The sequence below is a fragment of the Zootoca vivipara genome, chromosome 1 (assembly GCF_963506605.1).
Source record: "Zootoca vivipara chromosome 1, rZooViv1.1, whole genome shotgun sequence".
Classification (NCBI taxonomy): domain Eukaryota; kingdom Metazoa; phylum Chordata; class Lepidosauria; order Squamata; family Lacertidae; genus Zootoca; species Zootoca vivipara.
Genome location: NC_083276.1, coordinates 55,237,913 through 55,263,407, shown reverse-complemented (window position 1 = coordinate 55,263,407; position 25,495 = coordinate 55,237,913). Strand labels below are relative to the sequence as shown.

Here is a 25,495-nt window from a genome sequence, read left to right as displayed (position 1 = left end):
GTAATGCAGGAATCTCAACTAAAGCATCCATGACAGATGGCCATCCAACCTCTGCTGAAAAACCTCCAAGGAGGGGGAGTCCATCACCTCCCAAGAGAGACTGTTCCACTGTTGAACAGCTCTTACTGTCAGAAAGTTCTTCCTGATGTTTAGTCGGAATATCCTTTCTGGTAACTTGAAGCCATTGGTTCAAGTCTTGCTCTCCAGAGCAGGAGGAAGCAAGCTTGCTCCATCTTCCATGGGATGACCCTTTAGAAATTTGAAGGTGGCCATCACATCTCTCCGTCTTTTCTTTACCAGGCTAAACATACCCAACTCCCTCAACCGTTCCTCATAAGGCTTGGTTTCCAGACCCTTGATCAACTGCCACCATCCCTCAACATTGGCTACGCTGGCTGGTGATGCTGGGATGGTGATGTAGTCCAACACCATGTGGGGACCCCAAGGTTGAAGAACACTGTTCTATGATAAAAATGTTTTATTACAGAGTCTGCCAAGCCAAACTTTCTGAAAGTCTGAGAGCTGAATGGTGGCACCTAACCAGGCAGTTCTCACTTCCTATTCATGGCAATATGGTTCTTCAGAAACCACAGTGTTGGGAGGGAGGTACCACCTTAGGTGGGAGTTAGATACTATCAGCCCCCTTGAAATATCCCTCCAGTCTGAAGAGGATTCATTTATGAGAACACTTCTGCAAATAGTTTTCCAACCAGCTCTGAATCCACCTGACAGTATTACCACTTAGGTAAAGGGATGCAGGTGGTGCTGTGGTCTAAAACCACTGAGCCTCTTGGGCTTGCCAATCAGAAGGTCGGCGGTTTGAATCCTGTGACGCGGTGAGCTCCCATTGCTCTGTCCCAGCTCCTGACAACCTAGCAGGTCGAAAGCAAGCTAGTGCAAGTTGATAAATAGGTACCGCTGTGGCGGGAAGATAAATATTCTAATCTTGAACCAAATTTAATGTTTGGCTGGCCATGTTGTTTTAAGGAAATCAAAACCTTTATTGAATGATTTGTGGGAAAGGAGATCCTGATGAAAGATCTCATATACAGCAAAGTGTTGGTGCAAAGGTTTTACAGGATTCTACACTATCATTCCTTTGCAAAGGAAAGATGGGAGAGAGGGGAAGTGGTATGAAATAACATGAGAAAAATCACTATGAAGCTTTCACATATTTAAACTTTATAGTAGTCAAGTACTTGACAAGTTGCCCCATAACTAAATGGTATTACTAAGTGGTAATAAAAAGTAAAAAAGGCAAAGGACCCCTGGACGGTTACATCCTGTCAAAGGTGACTCTGGGGTTGCAGCACTCATCTTGCTTTCAGGCTGAGGGAGCTGGCATTTGTCCACAGACAGCTTTCTGGGTCATGTGGCCAGCATGTCTAAACCGCTTCTGGTGCAACGGAACACCGTGACGGAAGCCAGAGAGCACAGAAACACCATTTATGTAATCTATAAAATAGAATTCATTATTAATTTTAAACTTGGTTTCTGTAAATTCATGTGAAGTCCAGAGTTGAGCTTGTTGAACTCTGAACTTTTTTGGGGGGTGGAAGGAATACAATTGAAGTGTCCGGACTTCCCCCCATTATTTTGTATGTGTGTTAAAGGCCATTCAGAGTTATATGTGCTTTTAAAGCATACATAGTTCATGGCACAACTTGAAAGCCTTACAAAGCTCTTCACAAGTCTAACTTCACAATGTTTACTTGGAAATAATTGTTTCGCCAAGTTGGTTCCTGAAAATGGACTAGAGCGAATGCCAAGTGTTTGTAACACTGAATGATATGAGGAAATAGACTCTGTGAGGGAAAGAGGCTCTAGGGAGATGCTTAATCCTTTTCCAAGCACTGATCCTCCCTAGAAAGTTCCCTTTGTTCAGATACATTATCTCCCATGCCCCGCTTCCAACACAGAAGCAGTAAAAATTGTCTTGGTTCGACAGTTGGTTCATTTGCAGGTAATAATTGCTGTGTGTGCGAACCACTTCCCCATTCTGTTCTGCAAATGGCCACATATCCCTGCATTCCTGTTACCTCAGCAATGGATTGAAGACACCCATTTGCAGAGGTAACACTTAAACTTCCATCCTTGGTAAGCCCTGTCATTGATTTAATATGTGAATAAGTACATTTTTACAGCATGTTGAATTTGCAAGATAAACTATGTGCTTGATTTAGCTTGTTTACACTTACAAAGCTAATGCTGCGATCCTGCAGAAATCTCATACTTTCTACAGCTTTATCTTGTGTGCCCATAAATACCCGCTCTGATACCCAAAGGGGGCAAAGCATTTCTTTGGAGCCATTGGCTTTTGTTCCTATTTTGCATTTTGATGAAGATGTTAGCTGCATCATTAACCACATTATGAATTGATGATTAACAAACATGGATTCCCTCCAGTCAGAGATTTGCTTCAGTGGTTGTGGAGCGGTTACCTATACGACTATTCCCATGGAGAATATAGGGCACAGTTTAACTGGGTTTTGGCGGGGGGAGGGGGAGGGGGGAGATAGATTCATTGCTGGAATGACGCATTGGGAGTTGCTTTGAATCTCCTTAATTTCTATTTTATTGTTTTTATACTGTTTTATTGCACTACTAAGCATTGTTTTAATGTTATTGTTTGTTTTTCTACCGCACAAAATTAGGATATTTTTAAAATATTCAGCAGTTCATAAATGCCATTAAACAAACAAACACTAGGAAAGCTACCACTTAATTTACCTGCTTGTGTAGGAAGTCTTCCTTTCCCCAGATTCTTTAACCAGCCACTGTAAATACCTCTCCATCCACATGCCTGTAGTGGCTAGGTTTATAACTTAATGTGACCAGTCATATGCTTACGTGAAAGCATGAAATTAACCCCTGGCATTATTTACAACTGCTCTGAAATTGGTGGCGGATGGAGTTAAATGTACCCCAGCACCAACAGCCACTTATTCCCCCACTGTTTTCTGAATGTGTGTACAGGGCCAAGAATTGACTATTCGCCAGATTGCGTTGCTCGGCTTCCGAGATTTGGTCTTACTAAGAGTGAATTTGGATGAGATTCTTCCTCGGGTCCAAACCAAGCTTCCACCTTCCATTGTCCAGATGCTGCTGATTTTACAGGTAGGGAGGAATGTGTTTCTTCTAGTCATATGTGCCTTGTTTAGTGACTAGTGAGTAGGTGGCCTGGAGAGGTTTCTGTATACTATGAAGAAAGAGCAGAAAATTGAGCAATTGCTATGAATGACATAGACTAAAGCTGCTGTCCTAACCCCACTTACCTGAGAGTAAGCCCCATTCAATTAAATAGGACCTACCTTTAAGTAGACACAACTAAGATTGTGCTGTAAGTTACTAGCTACAAAAACGTTTAGTAAAGGGATACCAATAAGCAGATTTTGCCTTTGATCTGAACCCACTAAGACTATACCCTCTGTTTTATCAACCATCTTCCTCCTCATTTCCCTGTCTCATGGAAAAAAATATCAATCTCTGGTGCTTTTTATGCATCTGATGATAAAGGATTTTACTCTTAAACCCTTATGTCACAATACAGTTGTTTTCTTTAAGTACCATAGGATTTTGTTTTGTTTTGTTTTTTGTTTTGCATTTTCTCACTTTCTTTACTCTGGATGGCTTAATCCTGCTCCCTGTTCTAACTTCATAGGAGGATTGTTCAACATTTATTCACTCTCTTATTTCCCAGGCTTACACCATCCATTTGGGTGCCTCCGTAGCGAGCACTTAAATCCATTTTGGTGCAGCTGCTTGAAAAGCTTGCACCGCTCTACCTGTTCAGCCTTAGAGGGTTTTTATTTATTTATTTTAGCAGAACAGGTCTTCCCTTGGGGCAAGTCCTATTCAACCCCGTTGACCCACTGGATCCTATCAATCTTCTAGGATGCTCTGTTAAATTACATTTGCATGCCAGGTTCGGTTGACCTGGGCATGCTCAGCAGTGAGTCCTTTTTACCTCGGATAGCCTGAATCTGCAGAGTTATAGAAAGAGGTGTGCATTTGTAAAGCATTAAGCATGCTCTGAATGGTTGTCTTAAGTTTTTCAAATCCTCAACAGCACTGCATTGTAACATATATCAGGTGGCCAGACGTCACCAACAGTGAACTGAGCGACAACAGTATGGGAGCCAAAATGGGGTCACTGAGAAACAAGTGGGGTGTGACTGCAATGTTGGAGGAACTCTGAGGTTTGCAGAAGTACAAATTTTTCTAACCCCAGACCTCCTTCAAAAAGATACCCAAGCCCAATGATGACTGAGCATATTCAGGAGCTGCAGAAAGCTGACTGTCCATTGGAATAGAGAAACAGAAAACCAGGATATGGGGGGGAATCGAGTGGCTTCTTTGAGCCACTTATGGAAGAGGGTTGGCTGGAACCCTGAAAGCAACCTGCATTTTGTTGCAAGCTCCATGTAGGATAAATAATTCTGTAACGGGCTCTTTTTTCTTCATTTCCACAACTTTTTCCTGTGTGCACAATTATATTTCTTCTGAAAATATTGTAAAAGAAATAGATATGTTCATATGCATATCTGTTGGATGCTTTTTTTTGTTACAGGGAGTACATGAACCTACAGGTCCCAGTAAGGCCTTCATGCAGTTGGAGGAGCTTGTTAAACTCGTGGTCTCCCCATACCTCGGTTTGTGCGAAGAACACTGCTTCCCTGGTAGTACATGTGCTCTGGGTAAGATGCAACGCCATTCGAGTTTCTTTTCTCCCAAGATCTCTTCTTAAACCAATGTAACTTGCATCTGTCTTGGTCAATAGTTTGCTTGAGGGTTGTGCAAAAAGAAAATTGGTACCCAAAATGTGTGTCCTCGTGTCAGTGCTGCCTCTGCATTGTTGCAGAACACGTTTGACCAGAGACAACACAGCGCGACAAAAGAACTGTACATCAAGAGTGCTGCCTCTCGCATACCACTTGCAACTCTCTTTAAGAAAACAACAACTATTGTCTCTCAGCAGCCAGCACGGTCTAATTAATATGCAGCTTTGTGCAAGACAGAGGTGGGAGAATAAAAGCTTAAATCTTCCCTGAGTAGATACCAATCAATGAAGCCTTAAACATAATTAGTTTGTATGGAAACAGCCTTCATTTTTTTCCCTTCTCGAGTCTTACCGAGTGATAATGAGAGTTCAGTATTCACAACCTGGTTCTACAGGTGCTTAAAATCTGATTTTTTAAAAATGGTAGCTGAAAAACTTATCGCCACATATTACAGGTTTCTAGTTTAGTTTCTTTCCCTTCCTCTATCCTGCAAGGGAACTTGCCAAACACCCATTGTAGTTCTTTGTGGATCCATGTGCCCCTTGTTTCCAGAGCATTATCACACCTGTTGCCAATGTTCTGCCTGATCACCAGATTGTTGGTTTGACAACGTCAACTCTATTGGAATTATGTTATTCAATCACAACTACTTTGTACTGCTCTTCCCAGTGCCCAGGGCTATGTTGTAGGCACGAAAATGGCAAAAGAGTCAGATCAGCTTCCCCCCTAGCACAATACTGTCTAATACCACCGCTAGCCTGTGTGTGTGTGTGTGTCCCAACAGCTGCCATCATCCCTGACCATTGGCCATGTGGGCTGGGGCTGAGTTGCAGTCCTTAACATCTGGAGGGCTGCCCCTGATCTCTATAATATCTGGCTTTCCCAGTTCTGCTCCCTGCCACCACTGGACAAGGAGTGTTTGAAACTGGCATCTTGTCAGAAAACATGTGTTCCCTTTTGTGTTGTGATTCCAGCAGCTGTGGGGTCACATCCTCGCCTTTAGATGTAATCTAGTGTGTGTTGTGTAGTTCAGTGGACATGACCCTTTGCCTCTCAACTCCTCCAGTTCTAATCCATATTTCCCTTTCCTTCTGACATTTATCTGTCTTTTCAGCCTTACATTTAAATCAGGGATAGGGAACTTGCAACTCTCCATATCTGGGTAGTCCTTCAGATTTTTCTGGCCTGCAAATCCTGTCATCCCTGGTCATTAACCAGCTGACTGGGACTGATGGGAGTTGTAGTCCAGCAACATCTTGGAAAGCCACAGGTTTCCCATCTCTGGGAATTCTGGGAATCGGGATTGCTATGTAAAATAATCATACATTCACAGAGTTCTTAGGCAACTTAGGCACACTGTATATAAATAGCTGGCATTTTATTCGTTTGTTTAAAATATATGCTGCCTTTTAAAAAGTTATAACCCTCTAAAGGTGGCTTCTATATATGCATAATGCAATGTAGTTGCCTATCCCAAAATAGCCACCAACTTCTATTGGTAGTGGTGGGCATGTATTCAGGGCCTCTGTTGGTCTTAAAGTGTGAGCAGCTTGGAATGGGTTGTTGTATGTAACCCACATGGCAAAGCTTCTTTGACATCCTATGCATCCTATGTTGATTACTATTAGTTCAAATTAGAGCTATATTGGATCCTCCTTTTCCCATGCCAGCTGATATTCCTTCCTTGAGCCACCCTCTCCCACGTCCGGGTTTTGCTGAAATCGGGTGGAAGTTCCACTCTGGATATAGCTGCATGGTCCAGTCTTTCATCTGAAAGGAAAGCCCACTATGTTTAAAGCCAACATGGTGCTCTCCAGAACTTGCTGAGCTACAATTCCCATCATTCTTTATCATTGACCATATTGTCTGGGAAGTGATGAGACCTATAGTCCAACAATATCAGGAAGGCATCACGTTGGCTGCTTTTGGTTTAAATTGACTTAATTCTGAATAAGCATGTTTCAGTCTTTGATTCATCATGGTTACCATTTGGTTCTTCCTTAATAAATATTTGTTAAGAACAGCAGGCCTGAGAGACATGGGCCGATCTCTCTGGAGCAGAGCTTTCCAAACTGTGTGTCATGACACGTTGGTGTGTCGGCGGCAATGTCTTGATGTGTCGCGCAAATGCTCTTATAAGGGGCTAGTTTAACTTCTGGTTTGCTAGTAAAACTGAATTACTGTGTCACAAAATGATTGTGTCTAAAAAGTGTGTCACCAACATGAAAAGTTCGGAAAGCTCTACTCTAGAGTGTCTGTCTGTAGGACATGCACACCTTCTGGAGTTTGCTGCCTGACTCTTTAAAAAAGAAAGAGGGTGGTAAGACCACATCTGATTACAGCTGCTCAGATTTTACACAACAAATACATGCCTTGCGGAAATGAGATATGCTTCTCCCAGTGCAAACATAATCACAGCACAGTTTGCTATTCACAAGTAATAAAATCATGACCCTTCTCCAGAAGGGAAATGATACAAAGTGCATGCAGACTTGCACGGTGCTGAAATTGTTTTGCCTGAAAGGTAGCCACGTGACTCTTGGGAAACTTCTCTGCTATCTTCTTGTCTGCCAATAAAACAAGGGATTGGTGTCATAAAGCAGTTTTATGAACTCAGTGGCCTTGAAAGGACAATAGATTCAAACCCGTCACATTTGCTTCCTGTTTAGAAGTTACGTGTGGGCTATTCACTGTTCATGTAGGTAAATATGCAAAGCACCTGTTTCCCATGTCAGGTTTGTGGGATTGGGATCATGTTTCAACCAGGATTGAGGAATACTATAATAAATGGGTATAAGACCTACTAATTTTTATTTTAACGGGCTGTAAAACAAACACTATTGGACACTGTATTTATTTGTAAGAATATTTATAACCCACCAATTCATATATACAGCATGGTGGTGTATAATAAAACTTTTTAAACATCTTAAAATTTTAACATATAAAATGCAGAACAACTGACTAACATGGAATCAAATTAATTCAACAACACTTGATGAAATGAACAATTTCAGCAGGCAATGGCATTTCAGAATCATAAGCACTTGTCTGATTTATGTAGGAACAGCATTTCAAAACCATGATGCTAAAAGCCTTCGTCCACTAAGAAACTAATCAAACATTAGATCACAGTGAATGCAGTATACTTCCCCCTCCCCCCCCCCCACAACGATCAATCTGTACGTTGCTTTGAGACACTTTTTGTGAAAAAAGTGACTAAAAATTATTATTATTAACGATAAGGCTAAATGAGCCAGCATGAGTTTTGTATTTTTATATTGCAATTAAAGTATGCGGGTGGAAAAGATCTGATGGGTTGGGGACTGCTTTCCTTATATTGCCATGCTGCAATAAAGGAACTGCAAGAGCTTAATCTAGAGACAAAGAGACAATAGAGCTGGACAAGGGCCTCCGCTTCCCAACTCCCAATTTCACTGGCACTTTAAGAGACTAATTAGACACTTAGATGATTTCCGCTGACCACCATCTTCCTTCCTCCCCCATCTCCCTGGTAACAGTTTCCTAAAAGCAATGTGTGATATGACTTCATTGTTTCCAGTGTTTCCTTAACTTCCTGCAAGCAGCCAATGATTTGAAGTTGGTGTGGAGAAATGCTGAGTATGAGGGTGACACTTCCTGTGTTACTTTTCCCAGGGGATGCTGGAGGGACCCCTGAGAAACATTATTAGGCCCTCAAAGCCATTGACTTCAGCATCCCAGACAGCAGAGTTAAGCAATATCTCCACCTATTGGCAGTTATAAAGGGGGGGGGGATTCCACTCCACTTTCTCATGAGCACAGAATAACTCATTGCATTTTGAATGAAAGGCTCAGAAAACTGATGGTGTTGTATAAATTTTTGAACACCTCAGTCCCCGATGCTCAGGCTGTTCTGACTGAGACGGCAGCAGTCAAATAAATTGCATTTGCATGAGCCTAAATGCTTGGAGGGACAAAGGAAACTGGTGCTAAAGACCAAGGTTTTTTCACTAAATTTACTCTAAGCCCTCTTAAAGGGTCACACTGTGGAAATCTTGGGTAGTGTTCTACCGTATGTCTGGACTCTGGAAAACTCTTATTGTTCCTCTTTGGTTGAGCATATTCGGAGCTGACTTTTTGTTAAGCTTTTGGCAAGAGAGGATGGTATTAAGCTAAGTCCTATCCAGAGGAGACCCAGGGAAATTTATGAACCCATGTTAGCCAGGCCCATTAACTTCAGTGGGTCGACTCTGAGTAGGGGTACCATTTCTTAGTCTGTTCCCCAGTTCCAACACCAAGTTCATTTTGCTCCCCACCCCCTTTCCTTTCCCCACACGATTGCTTCCAACTTTTTACGATGAGTGGATATTTTCTTAATTTCCCCTTCCTTCCACTCAAAAGCTTTTCTGTCTCCCATTCCCTTTTATGGTTTTTCAACTGTTTTATGACTGAGTTATTCATGATCTCTTCTTTGCACAAAGCATTTTCATTTTCTCGCTTTTACAGCCTCTCTTTGCCTTTTTATCTTGGTTATATAATGTTTGATGCTTCCATTGCTCTTCCTGTGATCTTGCCTGGATTCGTGGGCTTGTGTGTGAGATGATTACTTCTGTGAGAAGTGATTTGTAGAAATGAGGTGGCAGCTGAAAGTGGAAACAAAAAAGTTGAATCAGCTTCCTCCACTCGTATTGTTTTCCACCTCTGCTTCATTCTTCTAGTTTGTAGGCCTTTTGCTTGCAGCACCATCTTACTAACCTTAACTTTAACTTAATTCTCTCAGAAACCCATTTGCATCTTAGCCTACTGTGTAGAAGCAGCATTGCTTCAATATACTGGTTGTCTGTTTCTCATGGTGCCTGATGTGGACGTGTAGTTTCCTTCATACTTATATCTAAGTGACCTAAGAAGAAACCTGTGGCCCTCCAAATGTTGTTGGCCATGGGAGTTGGAGTCCCAACATCATCTGGGGGACCAGGGGTCCCTCAGTCTGGCATTAGGCAAAGTGAGGCAACCGCCTCAAGAGGCAGATGGTCAGGGTGCAGCAACAGTTCCTGCCTGTTCCTTATGAGTTCCTCAGCTAAGAGTGGCCTGTCCTGTCCCCCCTCTCAAATCTGACCTACTGCCTGAGGTACAGGGAAGAATGCTATTCCACCACTGGTGTTCGAAGGAAGGTGCAACTGGCATTCCAGTTGGTTTCTGGTTGTGAAAGCTGTGTGAAGACACCATCTTACCATTTGCCTCAGGCGGCAAAATATCCTGAGCTGGCCCTGGGAACTGGATGTTCCTCAGGTGACGTTGTTGTTTAGTTGTTTAGTCGTGTCTGACTCTTCGTGACCCCATGGACCAGAGCACGCCAGGCACTCCTGTCTTCTACTGCCTCCCGCAGTTTGGTCAGATTCATGTTGGTAGCTTTGAGAACACTGTTCAACCATCTCGTCCTGTGCCATCCCCTTCTCCTTGTGTCCTCAATCTTTCCCAACATCAGGTTCTTTTCCAGGGAGTCTTCTCTTCTCATGAGGTGGCCAAAGTATTGGAGCCTCAGCTTCAGGATCTGTCCTTCCAGTGAGCACTCAGGGCTGAATTCCTTAAGAATGGATAAGTTTGATCTTCTTGCAGTCAATGGGACTCTCAATAGTCTCCTCCAGCACCATAATTCAAAAGGTGACATTAGTCGTATGCAATAGCATAAGCAACTAACTCAGATAAAGTGAGTGTGATAATTCTGACACTAGCCAAACAGGAAGTTACTGGTCTTAGCATGATTCCATGCTAATTCTCCCATCTGCCAAAACTGTGGTTCCAAGTTCCACCCTTATTTCAATTTTTGGTTTCATCCATTATCTGCTTAGCTGAACCTGTTGATCTCTCTCTCCTTGTTGCTTTAGTCAGCCTGCAGCAATTTACTGAGTTGTCTGGCTGTAGCAGAAGAAGGTTATGGGTGGCTTGTCATAGTAGCATGGGGCTGTGGAACAAAGCCTGCAGTGTTTTGCTTTTTCCTTGCTCAGTTGCTTCCATTTTGCCATTATTGGATTTTGGAATGCATCACCTTCAAGATACACGTTCAGCTGCTTTTTATTGCTGTTGCTCTAAGTTGGAAGGGACTATTGGAGGCAATGAGTTGAGACCGCCAAAAAATGAGATACAGAAGGAAACCATTGCAAAATCTAATTTTGAAAAGTGGAATCATATGCTGGCTAGCAGAAAGCATCTATTCGGATGCCTTCTCATCTCAACTGATTTTTTTTTTTTAAAAAAAAACAAATCCAGAAATTTAAATGAGCTTTGGCCTACAAAATTGAACAGCATGGAGAGACCTGAGTTTTGTAAGCTGGAAGCTTCTGTATCAAAGTCCACAGAGTTTCTCCAACCTTGTTTTGCATAAGCTTCCTGTATTCTGGCTTTACCACAGTGGTCCATGCATGGGTAACCTTAAGGATGTATAACTGCAACACATTCTATGTGTAGCTGAGTCCTAGGTCACTGTGGTCTGCAGGAAAGCTCCTGCAAGTTTCCATAGACATTGGAAGTCTGCCCCATAGTAACTCTGAGCTGGGCTATCAGTAGGGCTGCCTGTGTTCTGTGGAGCAGCCATTCCTGTCGAGAAACTATCTGCACTTTCTAGAAACAACTGAATATATTTTGGTTCAGATAAGCTTTCCCCTGCTGGATAAATAGGTTTCTGCCATGGGTGTACATACTGTTTTTTGTTTCTTAAAATTCACAGTCACAGTCATGCAGGAATCTCAGCTAAATCACCCACGGCAAATTCTGTTGGTATTTTATGTTTTTAGCTGTTTTCATTTCATTTTCTTTTCTTTTTTTTCTTTTTACATTATTCAACATTTAGAAAAGTGTGCTCAGGCTGGCTGCTTTTATTTTGAAGGAGAAATGGCTGTGCAGGGATGTGATCTGGGCCCAGGTCTGCGTCTGTTGAAAATCACTCCCCCTTCCCTTCATAGTTGCTACTTGTCCTTGAAGGTGATTATAGCTACCTGTACCTTTCAAGAGAAACAAAATTTTTAAAAATCTTTCCAGTAGCACCTTAGAGACCAACCAAGTTTGTCATTGGTATGAGCTTTCGTGTGCATGCACACTTCTTCAGATACACTGAAACAGAAGTCACCAGACCCTTATATATAGTGAGAGGGTGGGGAGGGGTATTACTCAGAAGGGTGGTGGGAATGGGTGATTGGCTGTTAACGACTGCAATTGGTCTTACAGGAAAAAGCAAGGGGTGAGATGGCTAAAAATAGCTTTATCATGTATAACAGGCATCCCCAAACTGCGGCCCTCTAGATGTTTTGGCCTTCAACTCCCATGATCCCTAGCTAACAGGACCAGTGGTCAGGGATGATGGGAATTGTAGTCCAAAACATCTGGAGGGCCGAAGTCTGGGGATGCCTGATGTATAATGAGATAAAAATCTAATGTCTCTATTCAGACTAGGTCTCTCCATGGTTTTAAGTTTGGTAATAAGTTCCAATTCAGCAACTTCTCTTTCCAGTCTATTTCTGAAATTCTTTTGTAATAAGACAGCTACTTTGAGCTCTTGTATAGAATGTCCTGGGAGATTGAAGTGTTCTCCTACTGGTTTCTCTGTCTTGAGATTCATTCATGTCAGATTTATGTCCATTTATCCTTTGGCGTAGGGTTTCACCTAAGCCTTTCAAGAGAAAGTGCAATGGGGAGAGGATTTCTAAGAGAAACCAGCATGGGCTCCCAGTCTGGATCAGGAATACATACCGATCTGAGGCCCCACATGGCTGCTTTGGGGGAAAAAGAAGTCCTTTCCTTTCACCTGCTTCAGTGATACATAACATACTTCTACTGTATTGCAGAGGTGGGACCTGTCTTTCCCAGTTGCTCAACATTCCATAGCAGTAGTGGGGAATCTCTGGTACCCTCCAGATGTTGTTGGACTCCAGTATCCAGCAACCCAAGCCAGCATGGCCAATAGTCAGGCATAATGGGAGTTGAAGCTCAGTGGTGGAGTACCTGCTGTTCCAGGTTCAATCAATGGTGCCTCCAGCTAAAGCTGGGAGAGATACAGATCTGAAATCCTGGAGGGACACTGCCAGTCTGCGTTGGATGGTCCCAATGGTCTGATTCAGTACCAGGCAGCTTCCTTTGTTCCTGTACAGCATCATCTGGAAGGGTACAGGTTCCCCATCTGTGCCTCACTGACTTTTGAATTTTTTGACTATCACTAGGGCATTCCCTGGACTAGTTATGTCCCATTGTGTGTGTGTGTGTGTGTGTGTGTGTGTGTGTGTGTGTGTGTGTGTTGAATTCTGGCAGCCCTCTTGGCTCCAATCCACTTGCTAGAAATACATTCATGCTTTGGCATCAGCAGGGCAGGTTGCTAGTTTAGCATGGCAGAGGCGTACTTTGCTCCATATCTCCAGGCAGTTAGAGCTATTCGCCTGTTGCTTTTTGCTGTCACGTTTCCACCCCTGCCCTCCACCCCATTATTTCAGCCAGTGATAAGTAATTGCTGAAATGCAGCCTTTGCCATGATGGAATGCAGAAATCTGCTGCTCCAGCGGCACCCTAGAACGATTTCTTAGCGCGGACAATGAAGCAGATATTCATTTCCAGCTGAAAGGCCTGGAGGGGAAAGAGATGCACGATACAATGACAACTGGAGGAATATCTTCCCTTTACCACTCAGAAAGATAGACTGCATTCCAGGCAATGCTGCTATCAGCCTCGCTGTGTGCAGCTTTTACCATACTAGAGGGAGAGCCTCTGTGTGGGAGCGAATGCTCTAACCATTTTGTGTGTGTGCGCGAAGCGAAATTGCAGTAGACTTCTTATGATTCAACAGCATCCGTTATTGATGCTGGAAAGCAAAGTCTTGGTAGCGTCTCGCTTCATAACCCTTCATGGATGTCAGAGGGCCTGATATGGCTACTCTAGAGTAACGACACCAGCATGGTCTTTTAAGGCTTTTATTAAGTGCTGATTATTTACAGTGTTCAGAGCAGTAAAAATGCATCCTTAAGGTGAGGTGTCAGAACCTCCGAATGGCGATTGGCGCGTTTTCTTCCAGCACCAAAGCTTTGGCAGACCCAACCTCTTCCCCCTACGTTTGCGTCGCAATTCGGGAGTTGGGGGGATTGGCCTCCCCCCCGTGCGTCCAACTTCCTGTCCCACCTGCGGCATGGGCTCCACAACCTTGCCTGAGCCTCGGACACCACTTCCTGACTCTCCGCTGGAGGCAGAGCTCTCCTTACTCTCTCCAGCGCTTGGGGATGGGCTGGAACTTAAGATGGGAGGGACTTCCCTGTATCCCTTGTCCCTCACAATGGAGAAAAGGGAAAGTTCTCCCAGGTTCAGTTTGAATTGGGACCAGCAATTACAAATGACAGCAGGGAAGCAATCAAAGTACCGTATTTTTCCGTGTATAAGACTAGGTTTTTTTCTTTTAAAATAATGTCAAAAAATAGAGGGCGTCTTATACACAGATGCATCTCCCCACATTTTCTTAAATCTGAGTCCCCCCAAATAGGGGGCGTCTTATACACGGGGGCATCTTATAGACAGAAAAATATGGTAGTTGCTACCACCCCCATGCTCTGCCATGAGCTCCCGAACCCCCTTATCCAGTAGTCACAGCTCTGGTCTGTACTGCACACCTGCCTTTTCTCCTGCTGCCATCCCAGAATAGGGAGGGAGACTGGAGTTTCTCTCCTTTCTGTCCTCCGCCCAGTGGGAAATACAGTTGGAAGCACTGAGAATATGAAGGCTGTGTACACAGTAGCAGCTTAAAACTCAGCAAGGTCACTTCCCCTTGCTGCATTTCAAGTTGCACAGATGGGACCTTCACCACAGTGGGATGTTAAATTCCACACTAAGGCTGCGATCCTAGCCGCACTTATCAGGGAGTAAGCCCCACTGAATTCAGTAGGACTTACTCCAGAATAGTTTTAGTTAGGATTGCACTGTAAAACAGTAAAAAGGACAGAACAGTAACTTCGTAGCCTTGTTAAAATAGGAAAGCTTTATTCCAGCTGTTAAATATCATTTCATAAAACCATAGAATTGTAGAGTTGGAAGGGGCCCCGGGGGTCATCAGGTTGAACCCCCTGCAATGCAGGAATCTCAACTAAAACATCCATGGCAGATGGCCATCCAACCTCTGCTTAAAAACCTCCAAGGAAGGAGAATCCATTTAATGAAGAGACTTCATCAGTGTGTAGGTAGAGAATTTCAAAGATCAGGTGCTGCCTTTCAAATGACCCTCCCATGAGACACTCGGGAGCTGTGTTGGAACTTTTAAGGGTTAACAACAACAACAACAACAACAACAACTTCTTTATTATTTATACCCCGCCCATCTGGCTGGGTTTCCCCAGCCACTCTGGGCGACTTACAGCATATATAAAACATAGGAAAACATCAAACATTAAAAACTTCCCAATACAGGACTGCCTTCAGATGTATTCTAAAATATATGTAGTTCTTGATCTCCTTGACATCTGAAGGGAGGGGGTTCCATAGGGAAGAAGCCAGGGCGGGTTAAAAGTAACAAGCTTGGCCTCCTGTATGGATGTATATTAATAGTTCTCTGTTGTGTGTAATAAAGGTAAAAGATGAAAGGGAAACAACTTGTTCAGGATTTCCCTGAATTACGTAGGCTTCAATCCAATGGTGTGCATGCATGAGTAGAAAGGATTTCTTCTGCTTGCACAGCAGGGCTTCCCCTTCCTCTCCTCCCATGTAACTCCAGTATCTACTCTTGGTAGTTGGGGACCATCCTCAGCAGATTTAGGGGTGCTGCAGTTGAGAGGAAGGAGAATGAGGCCTATGGCATGAGTGAAAATCTGAGCAAGGCATGCTGGATTTTGCCCTACCTAAACATGTGAGTAGTCAAAAGCTATGTATCCTTCTGCCACATTACTATTAGATACCGTGCCATGTAATCTGTGTTGATCTTAGTGCAGCTTATTACTTCATCAAACTGTGTATGTGAAACACATTACGTTAACAATGAAAAGAATCAATAAGGATTTTGCTGGAAAGAACTGTGGCTGGGAGTCTATTTTAGTGCAAAACCCAGCTGATGTAATGTTTTGCACAGGTAGTCATTGGTTACGGGGAAAGAAAACATTGCACAACCATGAGAGCACTTACTTAAGATAATTTAGACAAATTCATGGGGAATCAAAGGTAAGGACTGCATGAGGAATACACCCTTCATGGCTAGATTACCTCCAGTAAGGGAGACAATATTTTTTTAAAATATTTTTTTATCCCACTCTTCAGTCAACAAAGTCTCAAATTGCTCAAAAGGCCAGCCCCTACCCTCAGGCTTACAATCTATGAAAAAGACACAACACAAAAGGAAAACGGATTGGGAGGGAGGAAGTGAAGATCTTAGTTAAAAATGTCTCTAATGACCAGATGCAGTGGAAGGGCTCCAACAGGGGAGGTGTCAAAACTTGCTGCTCTCTCAGCTGTGTTGACTATGTGGCCCTGCACACCTTTCTCCCCCCCCCCTGTGCCTCTGAATACCAGTTCTTGGGGATAATAGTGGGAGAGTGCTATTATGTTCATGCCCTGCTTGTGGTTTTCTCATAGACATCTGACCAACTAAGTTGGGAGAAAGAATGCTGGACTAGAAAGGTGTTTTAGTTGGATGCAGCAAGTCTCTTCTTATTCGTGTTCTTAGCGCTACAAGTTGAAATTGTATTTTTAGGAAATCTAACCTCTCTTTAAATCTTACAATTCAGACTTTGAATCGTTCAAATTTCAAAAAAGTAAACTTAAATTTCAATTTTCCAAATGACCACCAGGAAATGGATTGAAGGAAATGTTTCCCGGGTGCATTAAGTTAGTATGGATATTAGAGAACAAGTCAGGCTCTGAGGCTGGCTTATTGGTTTAACTGACATTAAGGTAGAGTTTGGATGCAACAGACAATTGAAGGCAGCATACAAGGGGACAGATGAGGGAGGAGTACTTGGTCCGAATCCTTGTTTTTAGCTTCATAAACCATGTTTATTGTTCTCAATTAAAAACTTGCTATCAAAATTTAGAGATGGTAATTTGGAAGATTTTTTGGTGGTGGTGGTAGAAGGGGAATGCAGGCTAATTTATTCAATACTATTTAACAACCTTTTATATTTGAAATTAGGGTGATAGTTGAGAGAATAATGGGATATTAGCTTGGAATTGAGCTGAGCTTCAGAAAGCTTAATTTTGGTACAAATAATATTAAACAAAAATGTTAAAGATCCAGGATAATTTTCTCATTTAACGGTACTATCTGAAGTCCTCAAACTCCAGGTCTGTCTGTCCTTAAAATCTGGTGTCTTGTACAAATCAAGTTCACTTTTGTTTTTCTCCAGGGAACAATTTGGGAAGTGTCTGTGGCACAGCATGAAGAATAGTTGGCTGTGATTTTCTCTCTGTGTGCTGATTGCCTCCCATTCATGCTTGCTGGGAATGTGCCAGAAGACTTTAATATAAAGAGCTTTATATTCCTCAACTATTTATTGCAACTTATTGCAGTAATAAAATTTTGCAATAATTATTTTGGCTTGGAGCCAGAGTTCCCACCAGTGTTACTCTGCTTACAGAACACTGAAGGAAGAAGGGAAGAGGTGACTTTTTTCCTTTCTTTTTTCTGATTCCCCTCTTCCCCCTGTACCCCCTGAAGATCTGCTCTGGAACAGTTGTGGGGAAGTGAGGGGGAAATCAGCAAAAAGAAAAGGCTCCTCCCTTTGTAGTATGGCAACTCCGGATCCAACCTCTTGCCATTATAATCTGCAATAATAATAATAAAGCTGTTCTTTTATAAGCATTGTAAATTCCAACATTAAAAATACCGGCAGCCAAAAAAACCAGTGTTTTCCATCTTAGCTTTATGGCAACTTTTACCATCTTCTGCAGATTGAATCTGGCAAGGGAGCGGAGGAGAGAGCAAATGCTTGACCTGGCCCCAAGAGAACTTAGTCCCTCGAGGCTTCATTAGATAACTTAGCCATACCCATGAAGTTGAAGCAATGAAGATTACTGAATTGAGTAAATTTATACTAGCTTCATGTAAATCCCTAGGGCTACTAATGCAGGTCGTTTTAAGCTTAGAGGCTGTTTGCTTATTTTGCGGTGTTAACATTCAAAGCGAAGGTGGATTATATGGCTTTAAAAACATTGTGCAATATATCACTCTAATACACCCAAGGGTTGGCGTAACATTTCAAGAGATATACAAACAAAGCCTTAGCCAGAGACCTCTTCTCCTCTAAGTATGTATGTGGTGTGTGTGTGTGTGTGTTGTAATGGACTTCCTCTCCTTGTGTGCCCCATACCTCCTAATCTGTTATGAGGGCTTCCCCAACTCTCTGGAACAGTTTTGGGGAGTAAATCTAGGAGGGTTGGCTGCAATCCTCAGTTTCTCCCTAGCTGACACCTTTAGGTTGTGATTGCTGGCAGTGCTCAACTGTGTAGTATGACCAGCCAACTGTCGGTCATCCCCTAGTAGGCCAGTGGATAAACAAAAAAGACATCATGTACATAAGGTCTCAGGCTGGATGCCTTCCAAAAGGACACTTTCATCCTTCTAGCCCACCTCACAAGCATCTTACCATACTTTCATGAATCATTTGGCTGATCATTATTATCTGTACCTTGTTATTAATCTCTCTTTCCCCCCATTTCATGCCAGCATTTCATGGTGGGTGGGTAAAGAAGCAGTCCTTGTGGGGTTGCCGTCAACTAATATTTACCCAGAGTTAATCTATTGAAATTAGTGGTCACAGCTAACTTAGATCTATTAATTTCAGTAGGTCTACTTTGACTAAAAGTTGAATATAACACTGGGGCTCTATATTTACTTGGAACAGTTGTTTTGTTGTTGACAAGGGAGGCAGGCCTACAACCAGAAGAGGATTGGAGTCCCAACTAAATAAGCCACTTTTACTGCCATGCTCCTTATTCACAGATCATGGTCCTTATTCTCCACATGTAGGGGGAACTGGGACCATGCTTTCAATCTCCATTCCTGACATTTGCACATTTGGTATGAGTGTCTGAAAACAGGGATGCTGCAGATAGAGGGATGGATGGATGTGATCCTGAATGCAAGGCACAAACAGCAGGCAGATGAAGGCTGTCATTTTTCAGATTCTTGTTAACTCAAAGATAGGATTGCATGGTTAGAAAATACAGGAATAATAAAAAAAAAAACCTGCTTCCCCATTGCGAAATTCAATCCAGTTAATTTGGTGAAAGATTAGAAACTAATGTTATGCGAATAAGTACAACCTCTGGAGTCACTTGATGCAAATGTTTGTAACAAATTACCAACGCTGGAGAAATAATTATATATGTACATAAAACAACAACAACCATTCCTCCACTGGATAACAATATTAAAGGAAGGATTAAATAGTTTTTTTATTCTCTCTCTTGGTGTGTGCATGTATATGTACAGTATATATATACATTCACATGTACATACATGACTATTCCTGCCTGGCAGAATGATGCACTTTCTTTCGTTCCTTTGTCAAAGATATGTCACAGCCCACATTGGAAGAAAACAGCTGGGTAGGGATGGCACCCAGTCTAGGGAAGTTTTCTGAAAAATTGCACTGCCGGTTGCTCTTGGATTTGTATGCGGACCACAATTAATCTGCTTGCCTTCCTTCTTATTTTCCAGAGAGAAGGTATCATAGACCTCGTCCCAAACCCAATGGGCTGAGCTTCTCTTCTCACGCTGTGGCAGACCGACAAGTCAGCGAGACTGCCTTGACGCCTCTGACTGAGCAGGAGGGCGAGGCATATCTGGAGAAGTGTGGGAACATCCGCCGCCACACCGTTGCCAATGCTCACTCTGATATCCAGCTGTTGGCCATGGCTTCCATTATGCACTCTGGGATGGTGGTGGAGGAACCAGACAGTGGCGACACATGCCTCCTCCTTCAGCCCAGCTTAAACCACAGGCAATGTTCTAGTGAGCCCACAATAGTAGATGGACCAGAAGGGCTGGGAACAGCATCCATGCAGGAACCCACAGAACTGAACTGCACATCTGTCTGCTGAAATGCCGTGTGGAGGGAAGAAGGACCAAGTGTGTTAGGCAAACCATTGTTTTGTCATTGCTGAGTACAATGGAGGAGTCAAACTCCAGAAATGAGATCAACATGCCATGTCCTAACTTAATATTGGAAGACTTTTTGGAAATAATAGTTTCCAGGCCAGGTTCTAATTTTACGTGGCTTATATATACTGTTTTCAAGGTACAAAGCTGCTACGTTCAAGCATTCCAACATCACCTCCCCTTTCCTTTTTTCTATATTTTTCAGACCTATTCTCCTCCTGAGTTGGTCTTTCACTCTTTTGTCACATCTTGTGTGGGGTGTCCTATGAAATCAGGGGAGAATGAACAATACTATTAGGCACACACTTTCGCCTAGCAACAGTCTCTGGCACATACAGGAAGCCAGCTATGAAGCATGCTGGTTTTCCAGAACACAGATGATCAGTACTGAAGTACTGTGCAAGCTGAACCAGCAGGATGGGTGAAACTGCCCCCAGTTACCAGAGTTAGAACTCTGTAATACACTGAATGAACATTGCCTCATTCAACAGCAAAAGCTGGTGACCAGGTTGCACAAGCCATTTCTGAATGTTGTGGATTTTTAGGTTTTCTTTACAGCATTGCTCTTCTCAGGGATCCTTTAAGTATATTCCAAAGAAAAATCTTCCTTCCAGTTGTTGGACTCCAATTCCCATCAGCCCCAGCCAGCATAGTCAATGGTCTGGTGATGGGAGTTGGAGTCCAGTGACATCTGGAAGGAACTAGGCTGGGGAAGACTCTCTAAATTTTTAGATTCCAGCAGACTCAGTTGGGGAAGAGGCTGTTTTTAAGGATCTCATGCTAAGGAACTTGTGGGTGGTATTTAACTAAGTTTTACTCAGAGGAGACCCACTAAAATTAATGAACCCAATTTAGTCATGTTAGTTAATTTAACTAACTATGGAGTGGCAATGGTTCTATGCTACTGAGGGTATTAACATGTAGAACTGAGAACTGTCCACCCTACCCATTGTTTCCATGAACACCAAGAATGAATGTCTTACTAAACAATGGGATTCCATTACATATGGGAAACTTTAGGCTGATGGGGATCTAACCTCATTTGGGGGCAACACCCCTCCTCTTGTAAAACAGGGTAATTTGTTGACTGGTATAGAGAATGTGTAATGCCTTTTATACTTACGTTCATACCTCTGACACAAAGCTCAGCACCAGGACAGACTTGCTTTCTGGAGGCTGTGTAGTAATGTCTTTCTGGAGTCCAGGGTTCCAGTTTCTAGAAAACTAATGCTTCAGTCACAACACAGTTCTGTTACCAAATACCTTTGGTAATCCAAGTTATCATGGGGGTGGTTAGGGGTGATGTTCCTCAGGTGCAGGGCTGTTCTTCTTCTCCCAATGAGGGTGATTCCAAGAACCTGTTAGCAACTGAAATAGCCAGATTTTTACTTTAAAAAAAATCAAGCATCATAATAGTGTGTGAAAGTTGTTCTGCAACAGTTACCTCTTTATGGAAGTAGAATGCAACCCAAGGAATTATATTCAGTCTTGATAAAATTAAGGAGCAGGGTCAGGGATGGTCACGTTAGACCAATAGGTGCACAGACAAGAGACGATGCCTCTGTGATGATTTGACTTCAGAGGTCCAGAATGATGAATGAACTTTTAAGCTGTAAAAGGGCCAGCTTAATAAAATGAATGGGCTTGTGGGTGGCCAGGCCCTAATAAGGGCTTCCAATGAGATATAAACAAAGGCTAGGTAAATCCTAGTCTTAAAGCCTGATTCTCAACTGCAAGTGTATAGGCTTACAGCCTTCACTCTATAAAATGTTCCAAGTAACTAATTTGGAATGAAGAATAACATTTCCCCTTTATTCTTCCACTACGTGTCCATTTCTGGTTTTGATTTGAATGTATATGTTAGAACGCATGAATAATTTTCCAAGTATGCTTGCCCCTGTGGAATTGTGCCAAGCCACGGTGATGGTTACCAATCAAGTCCATGGTAAGGATTAACTTGGTAAGAGAGCTTTACTCTGAATGTCTAATGGAAGCTCACAAAGAGGGAAAAAGTTAATGTTTGGAAATGTGGTAGGAACTGGTGTTGAATCCTCAATTAGAAATCCTTTTATTTAAATGGAACCTTTGTTGCCTGCCTTCATTTTACATATTCACAAGAAACAGCTTTGATGAAGCCTGCTGCAGAGATGTCTGTGTTTTCTCATGCCTATCAACTGCATTGCCTTCTGCTTGCCTTAATCTGCTGAAATCCCCATTATATTACATCCACTTGGCCTTCTCATCCCCATGTGTACACACAAGTGTGCATTCTTTCTCTCTTGCTCATAGGTATAGTTTCCACAGACATTCATTTCATTCTTTCTTCTCCCATCCAACCACCAATTCTCCCAATCAAGGGTGTGTGCTTGTGGGTCCATGAAACATCAAAGTACAGTAAACATGGCAGTGAAGGAAGTCAGCTGAAAGGCTGACTAAGCAATAGTCTAGCAGAGCCAAACTTCATGCACCATCTTCTCAGCAAGTTTTGTGTTACCAAGAGTAGGCCTAATGTATAATTACAACCATAATAGTGGATCTGTTGTGGAACCACACATAGCCACAGTTTTTCCTCTGCATCTACCTTCTTTTAGAATGAAAATCTTTGCTGCCTTCCAGGAAAATGTGGCACAGATCAGTAGTAGGGCACATGTTTTGCATGATGACAGCACTGAGTTTTAATTCCTAGCACCTCTAGTTAAAAGAACAGGTAGGTAGTTGATGATGGGAAAGACTCCCTCTGGAGAGCTGCAGCCAGTAGACAATATTGGGCTGACCAGACAAACAGATTGGTCTGCTATAAAGCATCACATCTGCAAGGCAAAGAGGGGGGTCTTGTCATCTGGGCAGCCCAGGACCTCCATATGCACTGCCCAGCTTGAGCCCCGGGGAGGTCACTTTGGTGCTGCTAACACAGTAGTTTGACTTCACCCCTAGAGACATGCCCCATTGTCTCTTGAGAGCAACAACGCAGCAAGCAGAAGGTGCATTGGAATTACACTGGAATATTGTCAACTATATTTGCAGCTGTCCTTTAGACCCATGTAACAAAATGGACCATAAAGAAGGCTGATTGCTGAAGAATTGATGCTTTTGAATTATGGTGCTGGAGGAGACTCTTGAGAGTCCCATGGACTGCAAGAAGATCAAACCTATCCATTCTTAAGGAATTCAGCCCTGAGTGCTCACTGGAAGGACAGATCTTGAAGCTGAGGCTCCAATACTTTGGCCACCTCATGAAAAGAGAAGACTCCCTGGAAAAGACCCTGATGTTGGGAAAGATGGAGCGCACAAGGCAGCCCCTCTGGCTTCAGCTTAATCCATGGCCAGTGCTTTCTCCACTGCCATGGAGCTCCAAGAGATTTCTTTAAAAGGGGCCTTCCTTTTATGCCGTTCTTTTTTAGTGAAAATTTCCCCCCCCTCCCTCCTGAGCAGTATGAATTATTTTATTGAAAACAAATGCCGCCTCCCAAAATTGAGTGAGGCCAGTTTCTATATTAATTTTTAATCTGGGCACAGCTCATAAATCCCTCCCTAATAATGCTCTGTCATTGCTAGCAGCAGGTGCCTCGCAGCAGGGGGAAGCATGTGGAGTCATCATTTGAAAAGGAGCTGCTGCCTCCCTCCTTTGGGTTCTTATTCACCCTGGTCTGAATAGAGAGAGGGAAATCAGATTTGGACATCCCTAATAAATGAATCACCTTGATCTTACAGACAGAGGGCTTGTGAAAATTTTATGGAGTTTTCTTCGGGGGCAAAAGAAAAAAAAGAATCACATTGTTTTATACTCGTTGCTTGCATCCAAATTCTAAATTTATGGAAGATACTGTTAGTCTGTGCTTTTGTAACACAGAGACATCTGGTACATTGTTATGGAAGATTTCATTAGCTTGCTCATCTCAGTTCAGTATTAAAATATCTTACGCCTGTTCATGCCATACCCCCTCAGTGTCCCTATTTTCTAGGGACAGTTCTGGATTAACAGAAGCTATCCCAGTTTCTGATTTGATCCTAGAATGTCTCACTTTTCCTTACGATGTCCCTATTTTCATTGGAGAAATGTTGGATGGTATGCCAGGCCAGGCCAATCACCCCACCTTGCTTTTTTGCACTTTGGGATGGTGGTGTTGAAGTTTCCAGCACAGCAAACCACTTGCATAATTGGCTAACAATAGACACTGCCCAAGGGATATCTTCACTGTGTGCTGGGCCAGAACATCCCTAGATTTGCTTCAAGGCATCTCTAAAACTGGGCCAATGTAAGCTTCTTAGTAGATGATCACACTGTTTGATCCTCTGAACAGAAAATTAAAAAAAAGTAGCACCTTTGAGACCAACTAAGTTTGCCATAGGTATTCATGCACACGAAAGCTCATAACCATGACAAACTTAGTTGGTCTCTAAGGTGCTACTGGAAGGGAAAAAATTTTGTTTCGACTATGTCAGGCCAACACGGCTACCTGCCAGAAACTAGTCCTCTGAACAGAGACTCAGAAGACCAAGTCCATTGCAAGGAACCAAAAGTTATACGTCAAATTAGCTGTGATCATCCAAATAGTTGAAATAGGTCCAGGCAAACTGCTCTTGAAACTCCTGTGCCTATGTGGAAACTTTCTCTGTGCATCCCTTTTCAATTCCCTCCTGGTTCTGGGAGACAGTGGTGCAGGAGAGGGTGTGGAAGCACACAGTCCTTCACTTGCCCGACCTGCCTCTTTCTCCTCTTCTTCTTACCTATCCTGTGCTCCACCTTCCAACTCTGAAGTTTTCCCTGCCTCTCATTCTTGCCTCCTGGCTGGTACAGGTTCCTACAAACCACTGCTACCTTCTCCAGAGTCAGACTCCACGCACACTCTTCAGTTGCTTGGCAGTCCCCAATATGGCTTGATCTGCATCTTCGCAACTCTTCTCAAGGGGAAAGGATAGAATTCAGCAAAGGGGTCAAGGCCCTGGGCTGGACCTAGCGCCCAGGCTGTAAGTTTCCAATCCTTGCTTTAAAGCCAGCTGGGGGAGTGGTGGTGGTAAAAGGGAATGAAATACTTGAGAACCAGAGGACTTCGCCACACTAAATTTTCTCCAGTAGCAAAGTTCAGAACCCGCTTTGCATTATTTTTCCATCTCACATTGAGATACAGAGAGGGGCTTGCTTATGCATGGAAGACAATCCATTGAAGGGGACTGAGTTTTGCTGCCAAGTCCTTGCCTCAGATGTGTCAGGAGCAGAATCTGGGTTGCATCAGGCAGCTGATGCATTCACAACTTCTGTGGCATTTCTGTTCCCCGTGCTACTAGGTTTTAACCACTTCTTTTCATATATATGTAGATGTACAAACAAACCACCATCTGCTCTAGTTTAAGTGCCCGTTAACAAGGTGAAGAGGTGGTGTTACTGAAGGGTTTCCCGCAGCGTTCACAGAGTGTGTTTAAAGATCGCTTCCCCTGCCTGTAATGCTTACATATCTCCTCACTAGCTAGCTTTCTATTTACTATCTACCATTAAGTTAAAACATACAGTCTTAATGCGAAAGGAAAACATTAAAATTCTAACTACTTACCACCTCTTTGCCAAGTGCTGCAGGGGAGAATTTCATGGTTTTCAGCGAGAGCACATGTTTAGTTAAACAGGGTT

At 42.9% G+C, this 25,495-nt stretch overlaps 1 protein-coding gene across 7 annotated transcripts in view; it reads left to right on the top strand.

Moving 5' to 3' along the window:
• PRR5L (proline rich 5 like) overlaps window positions 1-25,219 on the top strand; it is a 72,130-nt gene extending 46,911 nt beyond the window's left edge. For all 7 annotated transcript variants that reach the window (XM_035116178.2, XM_035116171.2, XM_035116144.2 and 4 more), the window contains 3 exons: window positions 2,977-3,117; window positions 4,571-4,697; window positions 19,432-25,219. In XM_035116178.2, coding sequence (XP_034972069.1) covers window positions 2,977-3,117; window positions 4,571-4,697; window positions 19,432-19,814 — 651 coding nt within the window. In that variant the 3' untranslated portion in view covers window positions 19,815-25,219. The remainder of the gene's footprint in view (window positions 1-2,976; window positions 3,118-4,570; window positions 4,698-19,431) is intronic.
• The last annotated feature ends 276 nt before the right edge of the window (window positions 25,220-25,495 follow it).